Below are 27,950 nucleotides of genomic sequence, written 5' to 3' on the forward strand. Positions count from 1 at the left end.
TATATTCCTGGCCTGCACGTGCACAAAGAGAGGTGGCATGGGGGTGGGAAAGTCCACCCGCCCCCCAAGGCAGCCCATCACCATCAATCAGGGCTTTTATTCATTCGCAGACATCCAAGTCTCCCCAAGTAGCATTGTCTGCGTGTCTCCCTCCTCCTCCTCTGACTTTCAAGTTCTTTTAAAGGGTCCATTAAGCCACCCGATCGATCCTTACACTACTCAGTTAACAGCAGCGAGAAAGCTCCCCACAGTGGGGATGCACTTTTTACACTCAAGGCGATGCGGGGAAGGGAAGGGTGGGGAACCAAAAAAAAACAAAAAACCCTTTACATCTCCCCATACCACCCAGGAAAAAAAGTTGAGACATCACAGCACCCGCCGCCAGTGGGAAATGAAGATCGTTGCAGGGGAAACAAAAGTCTGCTCGCATCGGGGAAGAGGAGCGAGGGAGCCATGCCAGTTTTCGCGAAACAGGAGCAGAAAAGCGCAGGAGAACTTCTTCGCAGAGAAAAGGTGATCGCGCCCGCAGCGCAAACCCAGGTAAGCAGGAATTAGATAGAGGAAGGGGAAAGAGGAGCAGGAGAAGCAGCAGTGGCAGAAGGATCAGGCAGGCAGGCGGACGAGCAAGCGAGCACGGCACACTTACGTCTCGGAATTTGTTCCACTGTCCAACCTCCTTGTCATACTGGGAGATAGTGGTAAGCCATTGTTTATCATCCAGAAAATTGCCGCTGTCTGACCTGCCCCCGGCGCCCGTCGCTGCTGCTGCCGCCGCCGCCGCCGCCGCCGCGGCTACCACCGCCTGACTGCACCAAGCGGCTGCCCACACACACGCGAAGGCGGCTACCTTGAGCATCTGAGGGAGAGAAGAGAGACGCCGCGAGGGCGGGTTAGCCCCCGAAGGCACCCCACACACGCGCGCCCGCACCCTCCCCTCGCGAAACAGAAAGGGGGGTTTCCACAGAGAAGGCTCCCTTGGCGAGAAGCCGGTCCCCCTCCGGGAAAAAAGAGAAAAATAAGAGGAAGAAAAAGGCGCGAGTCGAAAGGGGGAAAGCGCGCGCTGCCCACTCCGTCACCTTGCCGCCAACCCCGCCGCCGCCGCCGCTCCGGACTCTCCGCTTCTTGCTTGTGGAAACGCAGCGCGACGCTGCCCACTGAGCCTCTTGCTGGAGGAGCTGCTGCTGCCGCCGCCGCCGCCGCTACACGCGCCGCCGTCTCGAGCCGTCCACTCAGCGCCTGGCGCCCAGCGCGCGCTCCCCGCCCCCGCCCCCGCCTCCTCCCGCCCAGCAGGCCCTCCCCCCTCGTTCTGCTGCTCGGCTCCGCTCCGCAGGCAGCTGCTGGCGAGCGGCGGGAGAAGCTCTCTCGCTGGCGCTCGGCTGACGAGGGGACGCGGGAGGGCCCTTCCGGACGGGGCGCGCGCGAGGAGACTCGGCGTGGCGGAGGCGGCCGGGAGGGCCCGAGAGCTACACGTGAGGCGAGGCACGTATGGTGCAAGCGCGCCTTTACGCGGCCGCTTCTTTTGCCTCCTGAAGGAAGAGCTGTTCCCGCGGAGGAGACAGCGCAAGGCTCTCCTGCGCTGTAGCAGAGGCTGGAAACAGGGGCTGAGGGCTCGAGAGGGACGTCAGAGGAGCGTGCTGGATCGGGCCCGTGGCTCGGCTAGTCCGGCGTCCTGGTCTCAGTGGCCAGCCGGGTGCCTGTGGTGCCAACTTGAATAAAATATTGGAAGAGGGGGGCAGGTAAGCCCCGTCCCACATAATAGATCACATGACGCAGCCCCCCTATCTGAATCAACTTTGGGGGGCCCAGCCCCCTCAGATATTTGTGGGGGGACTAAAGGGACCTCAGTCGCTAGGCGTTGAGTCCTATACCTGTGGGAAACCAGTAAGCAGGATGGGAGCACAAGAGCACCGTTCCCTCCTGCCCTTTCCAACAGCTGGTATGCAACTGTACAGACATAGCCATGGTAGCCCTCTCCTCTCTGAATTTGTCTAATCCTCTCTTAAAGCCATCTAGGTTGGCAGCCGTCCTTGCCTCCAGTGGGAGGGAGTTCCACAGTTTAACTCTGCACTGTGTCTTCTCTCACATACCGCCAGGAAGCCCTCTAACATCTCCCCCCCCCCCTTTCTGCAACGCCACTTGATCTGAGCCTTGCCACTTCTGGATGGGGGAAGGAAAAAGTGAAAAAGAGTGGCTGCTCCTGATGCCTTTCATGCGCTCACCCCCTGGGCAGGGAAGATCGGTTTCATGGCCCAAGCTGTGCCCATTCTCTCATACTCTCTCTAGCAGACATGGCACAAGAGGGTGGCCGGGGGAAGGAGCATCTGCCTCTCACCCACCTGTGCTTTCCCTCTGGGTGGCGCTGCTAGGGATGTGCAAGCAATGAGAGGCAGCAGCAATCGCTTGCCCAATTCTTTCTGCCAGTAACTAACGCACTGCCTCCTCTCACTGAGCACACCCAGTGCCGCCCAGAGGCAGAGGGCAGTTGAGAGGCTGGTGTGACTGCTCCTTCCATGCCCATCCCAGTTACACCACTTCTTGGAAACCACAAAAGGGCAGAAGGTTATTGCACTCGGTCTCTGCTTCTGGGCTCCCCATAGGCAGTATGCTGGACTTCCTATGTTCTCTAGACAGCAGGTGGGCAGGAGAGATGAATCATAGAACTGTAGAGTTGGAAGGGTCCACAGGGGTCTGCTAGTCCAACTGCCCAGGAATCTTTCACCCAATGTGGGGCTTGAACCCACAGCCCTGAGATTAAAAGTCTCTAAGCTGCAACCTCAGAGTTGGTCACGACTGGACCTAATGGTCAGGGGTCCCTTTACCTTTTTACTGGCTAAGCTAAATAACTGGACTGGAGTGGTTGCTTCCACTGCCTCTCTAGATGTCACCATGGAGCCAGTTCTGCCTGCTGCTGATTCCCAAATAGGGTGAGTAACAGATAAAAGGCAGGAGTAGTCACTGCCTTTTGTTGATTTCACTCTTCCTGACTTCTTCCAGATGTCTTGGAGGAGGAGGGGCTTTCCTGGATGCCATTTCCCCCACCTTCTGCTGTTGGAAGGGTAGGAATGAGGCATCACTATTTATCATTTGAATCCTTCACCATCAATAGCTGGTGATTGGCTGGCATTTCCTTCAACATAAAAGTGGAAGTATTAAACATACTTAATACAGAATGGTTCAGAAATAAACTTAAAAGCATACACAACCCTAACATGCATTTAAAGCACACGGCTTCCCCAAAAGAACTCTGGGAACTGTAGTTTGTTAAGAATGCTGGGAATTGCAGCTGTATGAGGATTAAACTGAGAACCGCAGTTCCTAGGATTCTTTGATGGAAGCTGCAAACTTTAAATGTATGGTGTGGATGTAATCTGCTGGAAAGCATCAGGTAAGGCTGAGTTTCTTAGGTAGGAGAAGTGCTTCAGGACGGAAGCATTATTTTACAATTACATTTATATCCCAGATTTATTCACTCCAGGAAGTTCAAGATGCTATATATGGTTTTCTCCTCTCTCCAGTTGTCCTCACAACAAACAACCTTTTAAGGTAGGTTAGGATGAGAGATAGCATGAGTGGCCAAAGGTCACACCAAACAGGAACCTAGGGATCTGCCTTCTACCAAATTAGATCACTAGTCCATCTAGCTCAATATTGATTGTACCAGCTGATAAGTGACTCTAGGGTTTCAGGCAGGATGAGGCTGGATAGCTCAGTCAATGGAGCGTGAAACTCTTAATCCCAGGGGAATGGGTTCGAGCCCCATGATGAGTGAAAGATTCCTGCATTGCAGGGGGTTGGACTAGATGACACCTTCCAACTCTACAATTCTATGATGTCCAGATAGGGCTGAGATATACCAGGGCCCGGACATGGGACTTGCATGCAAGGCATGTGCTCTGCCACTGAACGACGCCCTTCTGCTTCTCCTGAATCTCCCTGAATTGAGTTGCTTCAGTTCTGGTTGGGATGATTAAGGCAAAATGATCACACACCTTTAGTAAATGCAGCTCATGAAATGCCTCTCCCCCAGCCCACATATCTGCTCCATCTTCTAGCAGCTGATTTTATCATTCTCAGAAGTGAGATTTTGATAACTACCGGGATTTTAAAGCTTCCATCCCATCTACAAAACAAATACACCAAAAAGAATTGCCTTGGTTTGCATCCCGTTCTCTTGGTTTATTCTAATGTCCTCTCTTATTACTCTTTTATAAAACTTGTATTTCACTTTTCTAGCCTTTACTGCTCACTTTTGTAAAACTGCACTCTCACATGGCGTATACACTGAATGAAAGGAAGAGGGTGCAGGATCCCAGCCATAACTGTATCTTGTCTTTTGTAGTTTTCACAACAGTACAGAAAGAGTTTATGCATGTACAATTTGTACACATGTAAACTCTATTCACACCTCCAGGTGAATGGGGGGGGGGTTGGAAAAGGGGACAGAGTGAGCATAATCTTGACTTACTCCACTGAACATATAAAAAGGGCTTACGTGGTAAATTATTCCGTAATGAGAAGAGCAGAGTTTGATGAAGATGTTAGTGTGTATGCATGCACACACACGTCATAGAGAAAGAGATGTGTTTAGGAACAAGAGTAGTATGGGATTTACAGAAGTTTCCCTCTGATTTTTATAAAAAGTGATCTTGCATATATGTGTATACTCTTTTGACAATGGAAACTAAATGATCAATTATCTCTAATTTTGCCTGTCTCAGCTCCCTGAACATTTAATAACTCTTAAGTGCTTTTTTCATATCTGTAAGTCTATCAGTTTGCACATAATTGGTTTAAGAGCCTGATTCCGACAAAGGATGCTACAGGTTGCATTATTTGAGAAAAATATAAAAATACTAGAGCCAACCACAAATTACACTTTGAAATTCTCTGCCATGCTTATAGGCAGAGAAATGGGGCAGAAGTGGGTATTTCAAATAATTTATCCAAGGGAAGGAGTAACTGGCCAACTGCTTCTCAGTGTTGGGGTTGACCATTTATTTAGTCTACTTACAACCTGCCCTTCAGCAAATGGTCCAAGGGAGGATTATAAAAACAGCACAATTAAAACAAGTACGAATTATATTAAAATCATAAACCAACCAACAACAAAATTAACAAAACCGCAGCACGGAACAGCAATGCAGCACCCACTCAACTAAAAGCTGGAATGCCTTGGCACAACTTCTTTCCTTTTTACTCAATGTTTAGGTGCCACTGCTGCAAGTAGCAATAGCAGTCTCATTACCCATTTTCATCATCATCATCATCATTTTATTTGTATAGCACCTTTCCACAGTTAAAACAATGCTCAAGGCAGCTTAGAATATGAAAAGATTTACATAGTTACAAATGTAGCAAAGTAGTCATAAAAATAAATAAAACACAACAAAAACTACATAACCAAACTGAACAATTTCCACATAAAAATATAGATTCAAAAAAATTAAGATCAACAACAGCAAAAACTCCCAACAAAACTTTTCCCAAACTTTTCCATCCTCCACAATGTCCCAGACCTAATGTTGTTCTGGGCTATTGTTGGGGTGGGGTGGGTGTGCAGAAGATGGTGACCACCACAAAAATGGTGGGAATTCTGCAAAGTGCATTTGGGGTATGGAGTGTTAGAGGAGGCATCTTACCTCTGGTGGGGGAACATGCTGTGCTACTTCTGGGGTAATTTGTCCACCATTAGTCCCCACCCTGTCCTCAACTTTCATCTGTGGTTCCTAGAGGTTACCAGCTTGCAACAGCAGCCACACCCTGGGAATGACTTCAAGTGGCCGGCTCAACTGGGTTAGGGTAGCTAACCCTCGGTGAGTTAGGGGCCTCCCCTGCATGCAAATACATACTCCAGCAGATTGAGTGAATGAGTCCATTAGTGGGTCCAATGGTCAAGAAGGCAGTTTCTGCACATGCTGTAGAGCAGAGGAAAGTGAGGGACAGATGGGGCTTGTCAACCTGGGAAGACAGCCCATCTAAGAGAAGGAAATCTCATAAACCACTGTTACCTTGTGGGATATCTACAGGAGAAGAAAGGGATAAGGAACAAACCCTATACAAATCCAGAGTAGTGTCCCTAGGATGATTGGGTGGTGCCTTGTATGCCTCCTTCCAGCAACTCCTGAAGCTAAGCTGGTGCCAAGCGTATTTTTCTGCTTTCCTTTGGACCAAATCAGTGAGTCATCTGGGCAGCCCAGGACACTGCCCAGGCTTGTTTCTTGGGGACGTCACTTCAGTTTTGGTAACGCAGCAGTTTGACTTCATCCCTGGAGGTGTACCCATTGTCCCTCAAGATAAGCACATGCCAACAACATCTGGGGTGTTGGGGGAGAGTTGAAAATAAGAAAAATCTCAGATGTTTTCTCAGAGGAAAAAAATACTTTTTCAAATGTTGGTTCTTAACTGTTGCAATTTAATGGGTTAAAGAGCCCACCAGCGACCTAATATTCTTCAGCTTCTGATTCACAGGGATCCAGTTTACCCAAGGGCAAAATTTTGCAAGAACTCACAACTTGTTTATCAGCATTTTCAACAGGCATATTTGTGACATCACTACCTCATTTCTTGTTTAAGTTCACTGTAACTGAATTCTGGCGAAGTGTTGCATTCACTAGGGTTGCCAACTTTGGTTCTGACAAGGCCATTAACAACTGAATGACAGACAAAAGTTCAGGCACTGATGTTTTCCTGGCATTGAGCTACATATAGTGATGTGAAAAACTTCATCATCTGAATTTCTGCCCGACATGCAGCTATTAAATGCACAAGAGCACTACAATGGAAGAGGGAATTGGCACCCGTATTCTTCCTATATAAATTATTAAAGATCCTTGATTCATATTGAATTTGGCAGTACTAAGTTCTGTTCACTTTAACTCTGCTTTTGAAGAAATTGTTTCAAGATCCTGGGTTTTGGCATCAATCATAAAGTGATGGAACTGTAATTGGGTTTTTCTTTTTAAAAAATCTAGTTTGGTGTGGATTTTTAGGACAATGGCCTTCAGTTTGAATTTTGTGAGTAGGCTTTGTCCAAGGGAAATAAATTAAAACTCAAGGGTACACAGAGTACCTTCAGTGACTCACTAAGAATTCCTCCATATTACCTCTTTATTGAACATTTATCCTGGTTTGCTTGCACAAAGCTTACACAGCAGAAAGAATGTACTGATCTTTATCAGGCGTTTGTAGGAAGATTATATGACAATGAGCATTCATCCAGATTTGTTTGTGTGGTGTTTATATGTCTGTTAATCATTTGTTTATTCCACACTTCTGTATACATTTCATTGTCACTTTCCTAACTGCAAAAAGCCAGTCTCTTTTTTTAAAAGTAGATTTGTGGTGCTAGGTCAACAGAGCACTCTAATCCACTTTAATTATGTAAACCTTAATTTCCCAGTTTGTGCTTAAATCCCTCCTGCAAAATACTGACAGTCTGGAGGCACACCGAAGTTATCCCTTTTTTCCCCCCTAACAAAGGTACTGTGTCTTTAACAGCTGGATAACACACTGGACATGAATTCAGCAGGTTAAAGTTTTCATAAAATCTACAGAGATTTCGGTGTATCTTAATTGGTGTGTTAGCCAGGATTCACCTCTAGAGTCACCTGTACAAGATCACATTCTTTATCCTAAATAGTTTCCCTGAAATAACTTGCCACCTTTCCTATTCTTCATTCACAGTAATCATCCTGTTCTAGGTGATAAAACTATTCCATGTGTTTAACTAAATCAGGGAGTAAGAAATTAGAACACATAAATGGTAAAGACATAAACAAAAATAAATAAGTAGAGGGAAACGCATAAGGGCTGGGAGATAAAATAGTGAATAACCATGGAAGAGGAAGAAGAGAGACTATTCTGAAAACCATGACATGGGGATCTGGAATAGCCACCCATGAAGTGTAAGTAGCGTTGTACTGATGCAACGTGGAAATAATTATATCTGACTAGAAGTGTGTGAGAGCAAATAAAATGGAAGCTACAGATATTATCAGAGGAGTTATTCTCTGTTATTACTCAGAATAAAATAATATGTGCATGTGTACTTTTAGGATACATTTGCACAGGAAACTCCCATGCTGCCAGTTTAGCACTTTATTGCAAGAAAGTTACAAAGGTTAACATAGCATGATACCATACCAGCAATACATAAGCAGCTGCACAAGCAAAATTCCCTCAATTTGCTAACAGAACCAGAAGTATAGGAGGACACTGGGAGGAGAAATTTCCCTCCATTAACCTCGGTAGGAGTGGAAAACATTCAAACATTCTGAGTTGGCATTGGGTTCAGTGACCATTTCACCAGTGTAGTGGGGCAAAACTCCAGACCTGCAGTAACATACTGTAAGTATAGGATTGCATTGTTAATACCGTTTGGTGCTTCCCGCATTGACATCATTCCTCGCAGCTTGTATACTGCCTTGACAGCACTGACCTCATGATTTTCATTCCTCATTTGCGATACAGACAAAAATACAGGTGAGGGATTCAGTGTCATTGAACACAGATGCCTTATTGGGACTGGATGTCCTAAATGAGTGCATTGGAGTCCTCTTTTCTCACAATGCCTTTGTGCAAATTTGTGCAGAATGAGAGGATGCAAGTTTGCCCAGCTGCACCATTGAATTAAACACAATTCCCCTTTTTTCATTGAATTCAATGGGACATGTGAAGAGTGGATTACCTAGTTGTCGCATTAAAAACAAAAGATGGATGTAACCAAAACAGGTGCAAGGGTTCGGGGGGGGGGGGTTTGAAGAAAACAATGCTGAGCTGTTTTGCAGGGACGAAGACTTGCAGCTAACGTTGAGTCACCAAATATAAATTTGTCTTATGCATAAGACATGGGCCGCTATACATGGAGAGAAAGTTCATATCTTGCTGAGCAGAAATAAATGCTTATAACGTTATATCTCTTTCTGACATGAGCCGCACAGACTCTAGTTGTAACTCTAATTGAATAATGGCTTCTTGCCAGGATATAAGTTTGATTAGTTTGGAATTGTATTTTACATCTCTCAATTTCTCCTTTTGAGGCTTTCACTATTCTTAATCGAAGCCAGAGTTTTCTGGCTCATACACAGATGGTTGCAGGCTTCTCTGCTTGTCTGTCATTCTGTATGGGTGCTTCTAGATGGGGGCTTAATATTGCAAATGGGTCATTAACAGCAGGGCTTGTAACTTATCAGGTTTAAAGGGTATATCTAGATGAAAGGGGACGGATGCATAGGCTGACATTTTGATGCCAGTGATGTCATGTGGAGCCTGAGAAAAGCTTGCATGCATGAACAGCCAGTCCCACAACAAACAAACACCTGGAAGGACTATATATACAGAAACATAGGAAGCGGCTTGATACTGAGAAAGACGAGTGGTCCACTGACTGGCAGAACCTACCCAGGGTTTCAGGCAGGGTCTTCCCCACCCCTACCTAGAGATGCCTGGGATTAAATCTGGACCTTCTGCATGCAATGCAGGTGCTCTAAAGGTGAGCTACGGTGCTTCCCATAGCATGCCATGTAACTCGAAAACTGATGGGTTGGATTGGAAGCATTCACCCTGAAGGACAGCAACCTGATATTCGACCAGGTATGCTGCCAAGTTAGCATGTATACAATTGCAACTCTTCTAGACCCCACCTGCACTATGCATTTAAAGCAGGATCATACCACTTTAAACAGCCATGGCTTCCACTAGAGAATCCTGGGAATTACAGTTTGTTAAGGGTGTTAGAAGATCCCTCTTTCCCTCACAAAGCTTGAATTCCCAGAGGTCCTTGGGAAGGCGGATTGATTATTAAGCCGCTTTGGGAATTGTAGCTTTGGGTGATGGTTTCCTACTAACTCTCATCATCCTTCCCAAACTACAGTTCCCAGGATTAATGGGGGAAGCCATGACTGTTTAAAGTGGTGTGATAATGCTTTAAATGTATAGTGCCGATGGCGCCCTAGTAATTCACTATACAAACAATTCATGTTAAGTGGTTTGGAGGGTTGGATGCATTAAGAAGATTTGTGTCCCTGGTCACTTACATTTCTTCATGAAAGCACCAACTGGGGACTGTCCAAACCACACTACAGCCTCTCCCCCCCCCCCCCCCGGAATTGTTGTTTCTGGAAGACCTTTGGGATGCTAATTAATCTGTTCAGAAAGTGCACTGTCCCTGGCTACAGGTCATTGTCTACTTTGCCTTCCATTTCAAAGAAAGAAATGGGGCTTATATAATTTGGAGAATTTGCTGTTGAGAACAATCTTAGCCCTGCACAATGAAAAGAGAACTTTAAGGAGAAGCCTCACCATCGTTTCCACAGTGTTACAAACTGCCACCCTCTATTTTCCTCATTTTTCAACCATATTTCTGTCATCAACAACACTGTCCTAGATTTGGGATACGATGGCTAAGAGGCCAAAGCACTTGTTAAAAGTCTTTCTATACCAGTTGAATGCTAGTTATGCTGCTGCCATGAAAAATACACTGATGGAATGCCTCAGATATACCAACAGAACACAGTGTTTATGAGGGGTTTCAGAAGTGCCTAAGGGGACTAACGGTAGTGACCTTATTTCTGGTTAAGCCTCTGGAACTGGTGGAGCTGCAGTGTTGCTGTGTGTCCCCTTTATTTTATTTAAAACATTTGTATCCTGCTCTTCAACTGTAGAAGACTCACACAGTGGCCTTTCTGCATGCTGTGAGTGTGCTGGGTGCATATTCCCATTGTTGTGGGCCCATTTGCCCCCGCCCCATGTATGAAGAGTACATGTGTGTCCTTACTAGCATAGTCCCTGGTTGATGGGCTATGGCAGTGGTTCCAGAGCAGGTATGTCTTTTTATGCCATCTTTTCATCGTGTTCCTTTCCCTTCTTTGCTGAGCGATTATAAGATATGGTACAGTATTCCTCTGGAGTAACAGTGACATACCTTTCCTTCTCCTTGCCTAATTTAAGGACTGCTCTGCCCAAAACATTTTAATGAAGTGACCATTCCTCTAAACTTCAAGTTCCAAAATTACAATAGATTTTCTATAAAGTATTTTGAGATTAAAATTGTGCCATCTTTATGGACCCTGGGTTTGAAAAGTAACATTTGAGCTCTGCAGCCTAGTTTTCTGTATTTTCACTCTGAATTAAGTGACACTGAATTCAACAGAACTTATTCTCAAGCATGTCTAGAATCACAAGTGTACACTGCTTCACTCCTTCAATAGTAAGGTTGCTAACTTTCCCCTTAAAAACGTCCGTGCCTTTAAAAGCTACATGGGCGGCAGAAATTCAAACATGTCTACACCCCTCCCCCCAAAAAATCAGATGTGGAGCATTTATTTGTGGTGAAAAGAAGGGAAAGAAAATGCTGAACATATGGCACATACTCTTTAAGATTTTTTTTGCTGTGAAATTTTGTAAACAGCTTAGAGAGCCCTTCAGAGCTATACAGTGGGACATAAATATTCTAAATAAATGCATAATAAAAATGTAGCTGTTTACAAGCACAGGAATTCTGCCAAAATAAAATTCACATCCCTATAACTAGTTGTTTTCAAGTTTTGAAAAGAATTTCAGGCTCAGAGCTGGTAGAAAGCTGGCTAATGAACTCTGTGCTGGAAAGAACATTAGATCCTTCAGAGGCTGAGATAACACCTCCACACCATGAATTTTAGTGAAGTCTTTGGAGTTGGCTAGGTATTTTTTTAAAAGAGTTTTGATGGTATCAGTGTCACCTTCATCCAAGCCAACTGAATGAGACTGATGTCTTGGACTGCTTGTGCAAGTTACAAAAACAGCCTTCATGATAAGGCCAATAAATGATACACTGTTTTCAGCAAATGTACTTTTAATTTTCTTGTACTTCCGGCAAAATATTACACGCCTGAATTTTCACTCAATTGTTTTCAGCTCCCCCATGTTTAACATTATTATCAGATGGGTGTACTCTCACTCTTCCATTCCTTTTGTAGAGAATTGATGCTGCCATATTATCCGCTGGGGGGGGGGAATTATTTGGTTTTGAATTCCCTTGCTTTTGGTCATTCATATATGTAAATCTAAGCATATCACAAGGAAGGAGGACATTGAACTCAAATCAGAACTCAGGTTTTAAGTAAGCTTTCATAAGATCATGCTGAGAAAGCCTCTATTTTTAACCCTAGGGGTTTGTTTCTTATAGGAAATATTACAGGACCACATGCCAGTAGTGAGTGGGACAATGACTGTGACTCTTATCTTTGTGCAGTTGGCTACAGTCCAGGCGTACAGATGTCCACGGTTTCTACACATAACACCCCTCCATCCAGACAAGCAAGAGATATTGCTAAAGTTCAAGGGACCTTTCAGGCAGGCAAAAGTATGAGGAAAGTGTGGCCAGGGTAGAAGTCTGAAGGACCAAACTGAGAAAAATATTTGTCTCCATGTCTGATCCCAACCCCGTTGTATATTGACTTAGAATTAACTTAGAATCATTGAATATCCCCACCCCCCGAGACAAACATGTTTATTACTATTCACAATAATTATTTTAAGGTGAAAACAAAAAGCAAGGTGAGTGTCTATTATGTTACACAGACTTCATCAACCTTCTTGCAAGGTGAAAGGCTTATCTGAAGAAAGAACAATAAACTTGGTGGTCTTCTCTCTCCTACTAGTGCCCATACTTCTGGAATTCCCATTCTCGATTATGTAATGGACACACCTGCCAAGTCTTAAGCCAACGAGAGATACAATGGAAGTGGAAAGCACGATTGCAGGCAGCCCATGCAACAGTGCATTCTTTGGAGGTAGCTGATTCTTGGTTAGCTTGACAGTCTATGCACAGATCAATAATTTCTGCAAATGGCACAGTTGTCAACCACGATGTCCCAAGCCCAGAGTGCAACTGCATTCCACTTCTTTACTTTGAAGTGCTTCTTGCTGGCACCACTATTGGTCCCACTCAGTGTGTCCACATCCATCGCAGCAGCCATTTTGGATAAGCCAATCCTGCCAGAATGCTATCTGAATCATTGATTTGTAGAGTTGGAAGGGACAGAGGAAAAGTAGGTGTTGAGTAGTTCCACCTTCTCTTTCACCCAATAGTATTTCTCTACTCCACACAAGTGACCTACTATTTGCTTGTTCTTCCTCTGGCTTCAAACATAGCCAAAGAAACATTTTTTATTATTTTAAACTCTCTTACAAGCCTGAGCTCATTCTGAGCTTTGGCCCACCTGACCTTCTCCCTGCAACTGTGGGCTACTTTTGTATACTCTTCCTTTGCAATTTCTAGCTTTCTTAGATTTCAGCTCATCTGTAAGCTCCTTATGCAGCTACACCAGTTTCTTTAGGTGCCTCCCACTTTTCCTTCTTGTTGGAATTGTACGCCTTCAATATTTCAACTTTAAGAAACTCCCATTCATCTTGGACTCCCTTCTCTTTGAGTATTTCTGATGATAGGGGGTTCCTTAAGCTTTATGAAATCAGCCTTTTGAAGTCCAGAGTGCATATAACTCATAAGTTTATCACAAGCAAAAGCATACAGACAATGTGCACAATAACTAATGCACTCTCACATTCATGCATACTTAACCTAAGAGAACAAGAAACTCTAATCTAGAAGAAGAAGCAAGGTAGTTTGAACATAACCTTGTGGCAAAAAGACAGTGATAGGAGAAGGGTTTTACATATCCTAGCTCTCAACAGATGATCTTACAACAATGGAGGGTGATAGGGTGATGTAATGGATACAGGAAATGGTTATTGCAAAAAACTGATTTTAAAGTTTTCATGTTCTGTTGGTGAGCATTTGTCTAAGAAGGGGTTAAGTGACATAAAAGGAGGGGTTTGGTGATGTATAGGTGGGTGACCTTAATGGAAAAATAGTAGACTTGGGATAAGTGGCAGGAAAATCTGGTTTCTGCCTGAAAGGTCATGACTGTCTGTATGTGGTCAACTCTACTTAGAGAGGATTATCCCTCTTGAATAGAGTGTCTACTGGTAAACAAGTGTTTTGCATATTTTTTCCTGGTGGGACAGGATACCTGCAATGGGCCTCCATTGTTTTGCTCATCCTTTTAATTGACACCTAAGTGATAGCCATGTTTGCCTAAAGAGACTCTGCATCAGTAAATCTGAGACATAAAGTCTATGCATTTAGCAATCTTTTGACAGCCAGATAGTTTCATTAAGTCATTCCAATCCCATCTTCCTAGTGATTCCTGTCATGTCTGCCCAACAGGTAAGGTAAAAAAGCAATAGAAAATGTAGTTCCACTGAGAGGTTATTACCCCAAATGCAACCCTTTGGTCATGCCAACACAGTTGTGGACCAAAGTGAAATCTTACACAAAGCACCATGGTAACAAGCTCTAGTCCACAAAAGTTTGTGTCATAATAAATCTGTTGGTCTTTAAGGTGTCATAAGGTGCTCTTCATTGTTTTTCCTACAGCAGCTACCTCTCTGGAATTTGTGACACACCAAAGTTAACAATTATTTATGAACACACCTATAGATCCTAAGAGTGGAGCAGTTGTGTGAATGCAGCCACACATGATAGGGTGACTTTTTAAAAACCGCATAAATATGGTCATCAACAATCTCATCACAAGGGATGCATATAAAAGACTTCTACAAAAGGTACTTATAAATAATTTGCTCAGCTTCCAGTGTTCAGGCTGTGAGTGCCATTGCTTATTATGTAATCAAAATGTATCACCCACATACAAGAGGGGAGGTATAATTAGGTTGAGACTGGTGGCACTGTGGGTAAAACCTCAGCGCCTAGGACTTGCCAATCGCATGGTCGGCGGTTCGAATCCCCGTGGCGGGGTGCGCTCCCGTCGTTCAGTCCCAGCGCCTGCCAACCTAGCAGTTCGAAAGCACCCCCGGGTGCAAGTAGATAAATAGGGACCGCTTACCAGCGGGAAGGTAAACGGCGTTCCGTGTGCTGCGCTGGCTCTCCAAGATGCAGCTTGCCACGTGACCCGGAAGTGTCTGCGGACAGCGCTGGCTCCCGGCCTATAGAGTGAGATGAGCGCACAACCCTAGAGTCTGGCAAGACTGGCCCGTACGGGCAGGGGTACCTTTACCTTTAACCCCCAAGTTGGCATAAGTACAAACAATCTTTTTGGGGAATAAGTGGGGGATTCCAAAACTGTCCAATGAGGAATGAGCATATTCAGTGGTCACAGAATACTGATGTGGGTGTGTGGGAGACAATATGGGAAGGGTAATCATAGAGAAGGACAGGGTTGCCTGATTGAAACACAGAAAAAAGCACTTCTCACTGCAATGTTTTGCCCAGTCCTACTTGTAGGTCATTTACCTAGTCCTAGAACATTTGGGTGCATGAAGAGGGAAAGGAATTCACACAGGGGGAAGACTCTGTGGTTCTGGTAGCTACACACCAGTACCTGATAATTATGTAACACATGAAGCTTCCCAAATAAACCTGAGTTTCACATTTGTCAGTCAGGGCAATATGCAAGTGTGAAGAAGCCTTCTGAAGAAGTTTCTCAGGATTTGACACTATTCATTATGTTCAGATATGGTTGCCACTTTAAAAATAACTCATTTTCCCATGAACTCTACAACAGTTTACATTACAGAGGTGACCCAATCCAGGAAGACTAGCTTAGCCTCAATCTACACAGCTAACTACTTCTTTTGTCTAATGCAGGCATAGGCAAACTTGGCCCTCCAGATGTTTTGGGACTACAGTTCCCAGCATCCCTGACCACTGGTCCTGTTAGTTAGGGATGATGGGAGTTGAAGTCCCAAAACATCTGGAGGGCCAAGTTTGCCTATGCCTGGTCTAATGTTTTGCTAGTATGACAAGTGGTTAGAATACCAAACTAGGTTGAGGATCCTGGGAACTGTAGTTCATTAAGCATTCTGATCTCACAAAGACAAAATTCTTTAAGAAACTGCACAATTCTTTGGAGGAAGCCATGGCTGTTAAAGTGGTATAAGAGTGCTTTAGAAGTGTGGTGTGGATGGGACACCACTTTCAGTTCTGCAGCCAAGAATGTTCCTTGGTCAGTCAATGATCTCGTAGCTTATCCTACTGCACAGGGCTGTTGTGAATATAAAACTGAGGGGACTATGTCTCTGTGGAGGAAATGTAGGGTTTAAATAAGAGACCTGTTCCTGTACACAGTTGCTTGGAAGCAAGCTCTACAGAGCCCTGTAGTGTGTTCTGTTTTAAAACATTTGTCAAATTGTGTTTGTATTGCCATTTACTCCCAGCATAAAGGGGCAATGGATTTCTGGTCATGCCTTTGTTCATGACTTAACCTTTGAGGTTGTTTGTTGTGTGGTGACTAATTGCTAACTCTCTAGATAAATATTCATGGCATTCCACAAGCTACTTGCGAGCTGTCTGTGGTAAAGAAAAAAGAAAGAAAAAAAAAGATTTCCTTTGTTTGGTTTAAGCATGCTGCCTGTTAATGTAATTGGATGTCCTGTAGTTCCTGACCTGTAATGTGTGAGAGGATAAATAATCATCCTGTATTTACTGTTGTCACAGTGTTCAAGATCTTGTAGATTCCACTACATTCCCACTCCAGTCATTTTCTTTCTATGGCTGTTACTTTTAATAGGTTTCCATCTCTATTACATGCAAATTGTCTCAAAAATGTCCTTTTATTTCCCTTCTCTACTTACTGGAATCAGGACTGATTTGCTTAAATCAGTAGTTCTTCAGAGTTGTTTCCTGAATCTTCAGAAGCCAATTTAAAAATGGGTTGAACCTTTGAAGTATAATAAGCAAACTGATCCTAGCAAACTATTACTTGGAAGAAATGTAGAATTAAATTAATCTTGTTTCTAAATAGGTGAAACTGGGCTTTCAGTTTGTGGGTGAAATTAGGACACAGGGTTACAATGGCAGCTCTGAGTCAAGCTCTCCCTCCCTCTCTCCCTTTCTCCCCACAGGAACACAGGAAGCTTGCCTTATAGAGTCAGAGCACTGGTCCATCTAGTTCAAGCCTCACTTGGAGATGCCTGGAACCAAATCCAAGACCTTCTGCTACAATTCTTTGAGCTATGGTCCTTCTCATAAACTTCTATTCAGCTTACTTTCCATCCTGATGTCATAGTAATGTGGATTTTCACACTCCTGCCCCACATTATTGGTGAAGAGGGCAGAGGAACAGGTACTATGATGACAAGTGGGAGCAGGGGCTAATTCAGCTTTGCCCAACCTGATATCCTTCAGCCATTTTGGACTATGACTCCCATAATCCATGGCCATTACCAGTACTAGCTGGGGCTGACAGGAGCTGTAGTTCAACACATCTGGAGGGGAAAATAGTTGGGCTAATTCAACACAGCAATCAAAATGCTTTGCCTAGCCCTACTGAGCAAGCCCCATACCACTCTGGCTTGCATGAGCCAAAGGAGTGGGGGCTTTCTTAAACTGCTCAGCTGGGGGGCGGTGGGAAGCCAAATGGTCTAATAAAGATTTAGTCATGGTTCATGTGAGTTTCAGCATCAAGAGTTCTCTTCTTTCCTTCTAATAACTTCTATGTCACATTATTATCATTCATGCTTCTTTGTTATTTTGGTTATTTGCTAATTTACTGACATAATTACATGACACATTCAAAAAATGTTCACTTGTTTACCTAGATACACAATAGCTGAGCTGTAAAAAATAGTGGATGCTCTTCCACACAAACATTTGTACAAGTATAGAGAAAGTTTGCACCTTTGTTCAGTGGAACATGTGAATTAGACAAGAAGAAATGCAAAGTTATGTTCATTGGCTTTTGAAAATTTGTAGCTCAGAATCTGTCCTTTGCCTTCTGCTGCTCTGTATCAGCATCTTTCATTGTTCTGATTTGGGCCTTCACATTTTCCAGATATATTCCAGTTCAGCCTAGTTTTCTGATCTATAGGATCTGCTACAGTTTACTCTCAAGTTGACAGTGTTCAGGTAAATATATCTGGCAACCATAAACATGAAGGTGATTTTAGCTTTATCTCTCTGTGTGTTTAAAAGATACATTAAACAGACACAATGGAAAATAAAGATTCTAAAGCACTTACACTCTGTCAACTAGACCCAGATTGTGCCTTTTAAAAATAACTGTGATCTTCAAAGAAAGGAAGGTATTCTGTAAACATTCCAGAAAGGAAGCCTACGTTAGTCAATATGTAGCAATTTTTATCACCCCTAATAGGACTCACTTTTGCAAACAATTTCATTTGCTTCTTTTAACCTAGAGGGAATGAATATACTTATCAGGTCTCGTTGTTCTCTAAATCAAGTCCAGAGCCAGTTTTCTGCAGCAACATTTACATGAGATGCTGCTTCAAAGGACTTTTGAAAACAGGGGTTCATACATCATAAGAAAGGGGTAGGCCCATTAGCAAACTCTTGCCAACACCATATACCGTACTTTTCGCTCCATTGGACGCAGTTTTTCCCCTCCAAAAACTGAGGGGAAATGTGTGTGCGTCCTATGGAGCGAATGCAGGCTTGTGCCATAGCCGCGCACAACCTCTCCGGCAGGAAGAGGCTGCACAGGGCTATGGCTTCTTTAGCTCCATGCAGCCTCTCCCGGCAGGGAGGGATTGCGCGGGGCTAAAGAGGAAGCCAAGGCAGCCAGTGGGATGGATCCCGCTCACTGCCTTGGCTTGTTCTATAGCCGCGGGCAACCCCTCTGGCAGGGAGAGGTGCACAGGGCTATGGCTTCTTTAGCTCCACGCAGCCTCTCCTGGCAGGGAGGGATTACGCGGGGCTAAAGAGGAAGCAAGCAGCGAGTGGGATGGATCCCGCTCGCTGCCTTGGCTTGTTCCATAGCCACGTGCAACCCTTCTGGCAGGGAGAGGCTGCACGGGGCTATAGCTTCTTTAGCTCCACGCAGGCTCTCCCAGCAGGGAGGGATTGCACGGGGTTACAGAGGAAGCCAAGGCAGCCAGCGGGATGGATCCCGCTCGCTGCCTTGGCTTGTTCCATAGCCGCGCACAACCCCTCCAGCAGGGAGAGGCTGCACGGGGCTATGGCTTCTTTAGCCCTGTGCAGCCTCTCCTGGCAGGGAGGGATTGTGCGGGGCTAAAGAGAAAGCCAAAGCAGCGAGCGGGATCCATCCCGCTCGCTGCCTTGGCATGTTCCATAGCCGCGCGCAGCCCCTCCGGCGGGGAGAGGTTGTGCGCAGCCTGTACGCTGCTCTTTGGGGCTGGGGGGGAAAAGATTTTTTTATTGATTTCCCTGTCCAGAAACTAGGTGCGCCCTATGGTCCGGTGCGCCCTATGGTGCGAAAAATACGGTAATCCAGAGCCTTTGGGCAAACACTGAACATGGTTAAAAGAGACAAGATATCCCAAATTCAGGAAAACTGGAAAAGGACACAAGAGATTGGGGCTGCAAACAAGATTGTTAAGACCTGGTATTTAGGGGCTGGGGTAGATGGATAGGCCAAGGGAAGGACATGCAGAGTCAGAGAGCAGAATTTCTCATGGTGTGGTAGGTAGGGTGACAGTTGCATGACAAGATTTCTTTCACAGGCTTTCCAAGCTGCCCATCACATCCAGTATGAACTGTAGACCATTGTTGTTAACATTTACTATATTTCTATCCCACTTTTCCTTCAAAGGTGCTCAGTCCCCATTTTATCCGCACAACAAACCTGTGAGGTAAGCTAGGCTGAGGTATCGTAACCCAACAAGCTTCCTGGCTGAGTGGGAATTTAAACCCCAACCCTCTTAACTACTGTCTCTCATCCCAGAGGCTAATGGGATTTCTGGATTCATGTTGCTTAAGAAAGGAAGAATCTCTCCATGCTTACACATGGTGAACAAGAGCATACCCAGCTGGTCTGGCAACAGAGGCTCTGGGACATAGTCTCATTCGGTCAGCAGGAGCAGTGGGTGGAGAAGCACTCATAGTTATATCCCACCTTCTTTCCAATAAGCTTCTCCCCGCTCCCTTCCACAACAACCTTATGAGGTAGGTTGAGCTGAAAGAAAAAGAAGAGAGCCAGTGTAGTGTAGTGGTTAAGAGCGGTGGACTCATAATCTGGGGAACCAGGTTCGCGTCTCCGCTCCTCCACATGCAGCTGCTGGGTGACCTTGGGCTAGTCACACTTCTCTGAAGTCTCTCAGCTCCACTCACCTCACAGAGTGTTTGTTGTGGGGGAGGAAGGGAAAGGAGATTGTTAGCCGCTTTGAGACTCCTTAGGGTAGTGATAAAGCAGGATATCAAATTCAAACTCTTCTTCTTCTTCTTCTTCTTCTTCTTCTTCTTCTTCGCTTCTCCCCACTCCCTTCCACAACAATCTTATGAGGTAGGTTGAGCTGAAAGACTGGGACTAGCCCAAGATCACCCAGCAAGCTTCATGGCCAAGTGGGGATTTGAACTCTGGTCTCCCCGGCTCCTTAGTCCAACAATCTAACCATTATATTACATTGACTCTCAAGATCTTAGCATGTTTAAGTGTAGTAGACACACTGAGAGATACACAAACACACACAATAAACTAGCATTATAAGAGGTAAGCAGGGGGCAGTAAGCCAATTCCCAGAGTGATATAACAACCAATCCCTTTTTCACAGGGAATTTGAGGAATTATAAGCTTTGTGAGAGGAATAGATGGACTGGTTGGGTGTGATTTTTAACTGGATCTCATTGACTGCGTTTGCTTGGCTATTGAGATCCACCTTGAGATCACATGTGATAAAATTCTGTAAATAAATAAACAACATGAATGTGATGAATTCAGTGGAGGCAAAACCAAATACCCCACCCTCACCCTGAACAAGGGGTGAGGAGGGGACACATCCTTGTTGCCAAGGCAACAGGACCAAAGATAATTGTGCAGCTATGCCATGCAATGGTGGCTTCTGCCCAGTGTGTCAAAACAGTAAGTGTCACAGTACAGTTGCCGTGGCAACACAATGCCTCCATGAACCTTTTTGGACCGTTTTTGAGCTCCCCCCTTTCAAAAATTCACCACAAATTGATGTGTTTTTCAAGGGGCACAGAACATTTTTCATAAAGCAAATAAATAGTCACAGAAATACTCATCCCCACGCCATTTTATTAAATATTTAGATATTTTGGTTTGGCTGTTAATATTTTCTTTCAATAGTAATAATCAAACTGCATTGTCCTATGTATTACATATATTGCATATTGCAGTTTTAGTAAATTCTTCTTGAGATGACCACGCTGGACTCCCTCCATCTAAACTCAGGTGAAAATATGTGAATGAATCATATTTCTTAAAGCTATGACAGTCTCCACTGCATCTTGATTCTCAAAGGCACACCCCAGGAATCTTGCTACCACTAGGCAGAGAGTGGGGGAGTGGGGTGGCCGCGTCCAACATTTGTAACAATATATCTATACCCTGCCTTTTCCACCTGATGGGACTCAAGGCAGATAATTCACACTAAAATACTGGCAAATTTTCATGAAGTTTAAAAAGAATTGCTAATTGTTGCAGAACGGTGGCAAACTGAATGGTGGCAGACTGGAAAAATGAGAAAGTAAGGGAACCAAAACCAACAGATTTCCCCATCCCTACCAGAAGTCCAGAACATGGGTCATCATGGATAGCTTATGTCTGCCTGGAAATGCCCATTAAGAATAACTTTCTTGGTGATCCTAACCAAATACCTTCTCCAAAAAAACACATCATGAGACAAGATTTTAAGTGGCTGGTAATATAATAATGCTTCAAAAGTTGCAATCCGCATGCATTTACTTGGGAGTAAGTTTAAACATTTACCTATTGAACTCAGTGGAACTTATTTCTAAGGACATGTGTAGGATTGTGCTTGCAAGTCTTGCAGAAAAACTAAAAGCCAGGATGGGTGTGGTGCAGGGAAGGGGAGCCTATGGGCATCCACAGCTGTTGGACTAAAATTCCTATTAACTTCAGCCAGCATGGTCAATGGTTAGGGATGGAGTTCAGCAACATCTGGAAGGCCATTTCCTGTTACATCACAAAGTATTGTTGTTTTTTTAATAGGAAATCCAACCACTAGGAAACATTTAAAAAGAGTTAGAATTCATGTAGAACATTTGTGAGATGATTTTTCCTGGTGTTCAGTAAAAAAGAAAGAAAAAAGTTTTCAATTATGTATTTCTTGAAAAGTACATGGCTAATGCACCAGCCAACTGAGGATTAACTAATGTCAACTTAATGATTAACAGGCTAGAAAGGAAGAACATGACTTATGAGCGCTTTGCTAAAGACACCTGGAACAGGAATGAGGCATTTTCTAATCATCTTCATTCACACCTAAGATATCAAGAAGGATTCATTAATATGTACAGGTTTCACGAAAGCCAAATATAATTTCTGTGAAGAACAGGAACAAAATCACTGCAAAGCTAAATTATATAACCATATTGAAAATTTTACCATGGGCAAGCTGCCACTTAAGTCAGGTGCAAACAGATTTCAGGCTATTTTTTTCTTTTTTAAAAAAAATTGTGGCCTTTCCAAATGTTCCATTTGTAGTGTGAACAAGAGAGAAACCTCTCAGGATTTCTGCAAGAGGGGCCTATTTCTTAGTGTACTCAGGAGAAGAGTGCCCCCTTGTGATTTCAAAGAATCTCACTGAGGGAAGAGATGACATGAACAAGTTGTAATCAACCATTTCCCATCTTTAACTTAGATCCTACACCTTGATGTTGTTTTATTTTGTATCACTAAAAATAGGTGTTTCTTTCTAATGAGCTTTATATAGTCAGTTGTAAGGAGGCATTTGGGAATTCTAGAGAAATGTCAAGGCTCTGCTGCCTTGCATCTTTTTATACTTTGCTTTCCAATCAGAAAACTGTAATTGAATATTGTAAAAAAAAAAAAAAAAAAAAAAAGGCACCACAGTGGTACCTCGGGTTACATACACTTCAGGTTACAGACTCCTCTAACCCAGAAATAGTACCTTGGGTTAATAACTTTGCTCCAGGATGAGAACAGAAATCGTGCTCTGGTGGCGTGGCAGCAGCAAGAGGCCCCATTAGCTAAAGTGGTGCTTCAGGTTAAGAACAGTTTCAGGTTAAGAACGGACCCCCGGAACGAATTAAGTACTTAACCCGAGGTACCACTGTAATAGTTTAGCATCTTGCTTCACACAATGGGAATTCTGGATACAGGGCATGAGTGTAATAGCTCTCTCCCACAGTTGCCCCTGATTCTGGAAGTAGCATTCTTCTTCTTCTTCTTCTTCTTCTTCTTCTTCTTCTTCTTCTTCTTCCCCACCCATCTGATTGGATTGCCCCAGACACTCTGGGCAGTTTCCAACATATATAAAAACATAAGTATATCATCATCATAACCAGTAGTCACTGACAGCCTTATGAATTTGTCTGTTGCTACAGTGGTACCTCGGGTTAAGTACTGTACTTAATTCATTCCAGAGGTCCGTTCTTAACCTGAAACTGTTCTTAACCTGAAGTACCACTTTAGCTAATGGAGTAACCTGAAGTACCACTTTAGCTAATGGGGCCTCCCGCTGCCGCCTCACGATTTCTGTTCTCATCCTGAAGCAAAGTTCTTAACCCGAGATACTATTTCTGGGTTAGCGGAGTCTGTAACCTGAAGCGTATGTAACCTGAAGCATATGTAACCTGAGATACTGCTGTATTTTAAAGCCATTGGTTGATACTCCCTTAGTGTTAAGGACTTGGCAATTTGAAGACCTGCTCTGGAGTCACATAACCTAGACACTGGTAGGTAGCCGTGTTGGTCTGCCGTAGTTGAAACAAAACAAAACAAAACAAAACCCTTCCAGTAGCACCTTAGAGACCAACTAAGTTTGATCTTGGTATGAGCTTTCCATGAGCCTGCAGTTTCAGTTCTAGCAGAGGGTCTTATTGAACTATTCCTGATTGGACTCAGAAACATTACACTTACTGAGAGGAGGAAGGGTGTGGCAGTGGGGAAGGTGGTGCTGTGCAAATGCACCTGTGGAGCAAATCTGGTACACCTGATGGTGCTTTTGCACCACACCACCCTCCCCGCCACTCATCCCTCTCCTTCCCAGTAAGCGGCAGCATCTCACCTGCAAGGAGTTCAGGTAAGCACCTCCTCTGCATCACACCATTTGCTACTGCACTTAATCATCAAAACCACTAAGCACTTTACATAAAGTATTTGATACCTGCCTCAGTTGGCCAACATATTATACACATACAGGTGTAGAGGAAAGCATGGCAGGCAGGCAGGCAGGCAAGTATAGTGTAGTCAATGCCCATCCACAATTAAGTGTCTGGTTTCTGGCACTCACATATTAGACTCAAGTCATTGCCAAGCAATGGCTTCATTGAGTTGTGCGTGAAGAATTCTACACACTTTAAGCTTAGGACATTTGGGACCTTTTAAGGGTAGGGAAGCGAAATAGCATCCTTCCCCCAGCACCAGCAATTTCTCTCTTCCTTTCATTATTTTCTCAATGACTCATCACGAGTATTTGATTATGGTGTTTTCTCACCCAGGAGATCTGGCCTGCCAACCTTTTGAGTCCCCTTTGTTATTTTTCTGTCAAGCCAGTCGACTTGACTGATAGCAATTATCTTCTTTCTGCTCTCTGCCCCTCAGTGTGCCCAACAAATCCCAGATTACTCAATTATTTATCAGTATCGACTTGCTCCTTAATGCTTACAAAATATTCTGAGTACAGTTCAAATAATAGCCCTGCACACACAGGACCGCTTTATATTCGCAACATTACACAAGTACACCAACTGCCACTCCTCCCTATGAGGAGCTGTTTTCAAGTGGAGGGTAACATCTACTGTATCTCACAATGTATATATTCTAATCTCATGGAGAGTTTCCATACTAATGATGGTCTTCTTCATGATTATCTTGCAGTGGAACAGAAGCATTTCATGTGAAAAATTCCACTGTAATGGTAATAATAATAATGATAATTTATACCTCGCCCATCTTGCTGGCTTTCCCCAGGCACTCTGAGTGGCTCCCAACATAATATTAAAAACATGACAAAACATCAAACATTAAAAACTTCCCTAAACAGGGCTGCCTTCCTTCAGATGTGTTCTTAAAGTCAGATAGTTTTTATTTTGTTGACATCTATTGGGAGGGTGTTCCACAGGGCAGGCGCCACTACCGAGAAGGCCCTCTGCCTGGTTCCCTGTAACCTCACTTCTCGCAGTGAGGGAACTGCCAGAAGGCCCTCGGCGCTGGACCTCAGTGTCCGGGCTGAATGATGGGAGTGGAGACGCTCCTTCAAGTATACTGGACAGAGACCATTTAGGGCCTTAAAGGTCCGCACCAACACTTTGAATTGTGCACAGAAACATACTGGGCTATGAAAAAATTAAGAAAAGGAAACACAGAGAACAAAAAGCAACCAAAGATGTAAAAGAGAAATGTACAGTGGTACCTTTGGTTATGAACTTAATTTGTTCTGGAGGTCCATTCTTAACCTGAAACCGTTCTTAACTTGAGGTACCACTTCAGCTAATGGGGCCTCCTGCTGCTGCCATACCGCCGCGGCACGATTTCTGTTCTCATCCTGGGGCAAAGTTTTAACCCGAGGTACTACTTCCGGGTTAGCGGAGTCTGTAACCCGAAGTGTTTGTAACCCAAGGTGTATGTAACCTGAGGTACCACTGTATTTCAAAGATGAGGAAAAAGTTTATTGTTAAATTAGCCCAATGCATTTTGGCTCAAGGGCTTATTTGATTCTTAGCAAACTCTCAGTTTCAAAGATCTTGCAGGGCAAAACCTCCTAAAAGAGCAAATTACCCCTTCAAACCATATGGAATGCTGGGAAGTTTAACATTAAAATTCATGATGAAGCTGCTTTTTAAGCCGTCATACTCCTGACTCCTTTCTCAGTCTTCTTCTCATATTTAACAAAACTAAGGATTCATTCATGTTCCAATTAACACCAGGTGCAGACAGTGTGGTGAGGCAGCACCAGTCACCTAACTTGAAGCTGACTTAACAGATCTTGAAGACCAGAACCCCAAACATAGATTATCCCACATTTTCATCAAGATTAACTCATATCAGTTTGATATATCCCACCCCTCTTTCTGTATGTTTTAAACTAGACAGAAAGGTCATTAAGGATCTGTTCAAGATGAGGATAAAAGCAATCTTCATAAAGAAATTTAATTCATTTGCATAGCATTTTCTCAGCTTTCCTACTTTCAACTTTTTGAAAGTCAGGAAAGTAATATAGCTAATTGAAATCATAGAATTTTCATTCTGATTCAGCCAATTCTCCTACAACAACTTAGAGCAGGGGTCGGAGAGGTTTACCTCACCTGGCCCAGTTCACTCCCACTGAGATTGCTCCGTGGGCTATATTGCATCTGCGCAGACGCGATTTCTGGCGCTGCGAAAGCGAGTCCCTGCTCTGCGCTGCGCCGGTTTAGCCAGTGGAGACTCGCCTAGTGGGCGGCTTGGTTCGGGGGCAGGTCATGGGCCGTTTCAACGACCCCCATGAGCCGCTTGTGACCCATGGGCCACAGGTTGCTGATCCCTGACTTAGACACAGTACTTTTCCTTCAGAGCTGACTAAGATTTGCAACATCCTCATAGATAACACATTCATAAAGGCCTTAGAGAGCTTCCATAAGATAGAGCCCCTCCCCCGCGCTTAGCACCAGGAAATATTTGGGCTCCTGTTAAATATCCATAGGGGGCCCACCTCCCCCCGATATGTTTTTTCATTATTTGGATCTCAAGATTGATCTCATAATTTTGAAGACCTAACCCCCTTTCTTTTTTTCTTTTTAGGCAGAAGAACAAGGGCTTAGGCTTGGATGGTTTTCTTGGCAACCTCTCTGCACTGGTCTGAGCCCAAACTACACTGATGAAGATAAGGGTACCTATGAATAATTCATCATGGAAAACTCATATTTTAATCTAGCAGCACATTCCTCTCTGAAATCTTCAATGAAACACCACCCTGATAAGGAAAAAATTGCTTTCATCTCAAGGGAGCAAAAAATCTATATTTAATATGGTGAAATGAAACATCCAATTGATTATTCATAGGTTCCACAGTAACTAGTTACATACAAGTGAGGATTTAATGTTCTTATTTTACATACAGATTATGTATGAAAGTGCGATAATTCTGACCTTGTGTCAAACTTTTTGAATGTATAAGGCTCTTCAGCACATATACTCCCATTAAGAAAACCTGTATACCAAATTGTAATGTATTTTCTTACATCAAGGCTACCTGTGTTATGTAGCTCCTGTTTTTTAAAAAATAGTTGCAGTTAAAGCTTCCTTTTCTTTATATTCTTGTGTTCATTGAAACCGCATGAGTTGTGAGGTCATCTGGCTCTCCAGAGCATGCATTCTGTAAATATAATGATGAGGAACAGCCCCTTTGCCTGGCATCTGGGAAGCTGTCATTCCCAATGCTTTTGTCATTCCTAATACTTTTGTCTACTTGAGCCCTGCTCAGGTATTTCTCTCCAGTTATGGAGACAGTTGGCTTGTGCCCCTGCTGTCACATCACACACAGGACCCTCTCCAGTGGGGAAAGTACTGGAGGGGAGGGGGCTGCCCAAAGTCCATAGGCTGTCTTGTGAATAGAACACTGAGTTCCAGCGCATGGAAACACCCTCTGCACATTCTGGGGGGAAATAAAAATCCCCTTTTAGACTTTCCTTCAGCACACTGACAACCAGGGCCGTCTTTACCCGAGGGTGCAAGGGGAGCAGGGCACCCGGGCACCAATTTCTGGGGGACACCAGAATTGCCTACCATCGGCGTGGCTGCTGAATCCCTCTTCTTCTCCTTCCTCCTCCTGGGAAGCTTTTAAAAGCACCTGGATGTGAAGCTGCACACCTTTGTGGAGCCCGTTCGCCAGGTTCTTGAGGGGCGATGGCAGTGAGACTCGGAAGAGCAGGACGCTGACACCACCTCCATAGCCTCGCCTGCAACCACATAGAAGTATATCTAAATTTGGGGGCGCTGGGTGCATCTTTGCACCCCTGTGGCGCATATGCTAAAGATGGCCCTGCTGAC

General features: G+C 44.1%; 1 protein-coding gene, 1 long non-coding RNA gene and 1 pseudogene across 3 annotated transcripts in view; 1 reads left to right on the forward strand and 2 right to left on the reverse strand.

Moving 5' to 3' along the window:
• Positions 1-1,259, reverse strand: part of SPOCK3 (SPARC (osteonectin), cwcv and kazal like domains proteoglycan 3) — a 109,717-nt gene extending 108,458 nt beyond the window's left edge. The window contains exons 1-2 of the mRNA XM_083457462.1: positions 1,077-1,259; positions 647-856 (exon numbers count right to left, since the gene is read on the reverse strand). Of these exons, the coding sequence (XP_083313588.1) occupies positions 647-856 (210 nt within the window). The 5' untranslated portion in view covers positions 1,077-1,259. The remainder of the gene's footprint in view (positions 1-646; positions 857-1,076) is intronic.
• On the forward strand, positions 1-27,670 carry LOC310685452. Its single transcript, XR_014515279.1, has 3 exons — positions 1-540; positions 16,903-17,123; positions 26,703-27,670. It is a non-coding gene; the product is annotated as an uncharacterized lncRNA (long non-coding RNA).
• Positions 12,481-12,982, reverse strand: LOC310685133 (E3 ubiquitin-protein ligase RBX1-like; annotated as a pseudogene). Its single transcript has one exon. The product of its transcript is annotated as an E3 ubiquitin-protein ligase RBX1-like (transcript).
• Positions 27,671-27,950: the final 280 nt, after the last annotated feature.

This window comes from Podarcis tiliguerta, assembly GCF_965153285.1.
Source record: "Podarcis tiliguerta genome assembly, chromosome: 9".
Taxonomy (NCBI): Eukaryota; Metazoa; Chordata; class Lepidosauria; order Squamata; family Lacertidae; genus Podarcis; species Podarcis tiliguerta.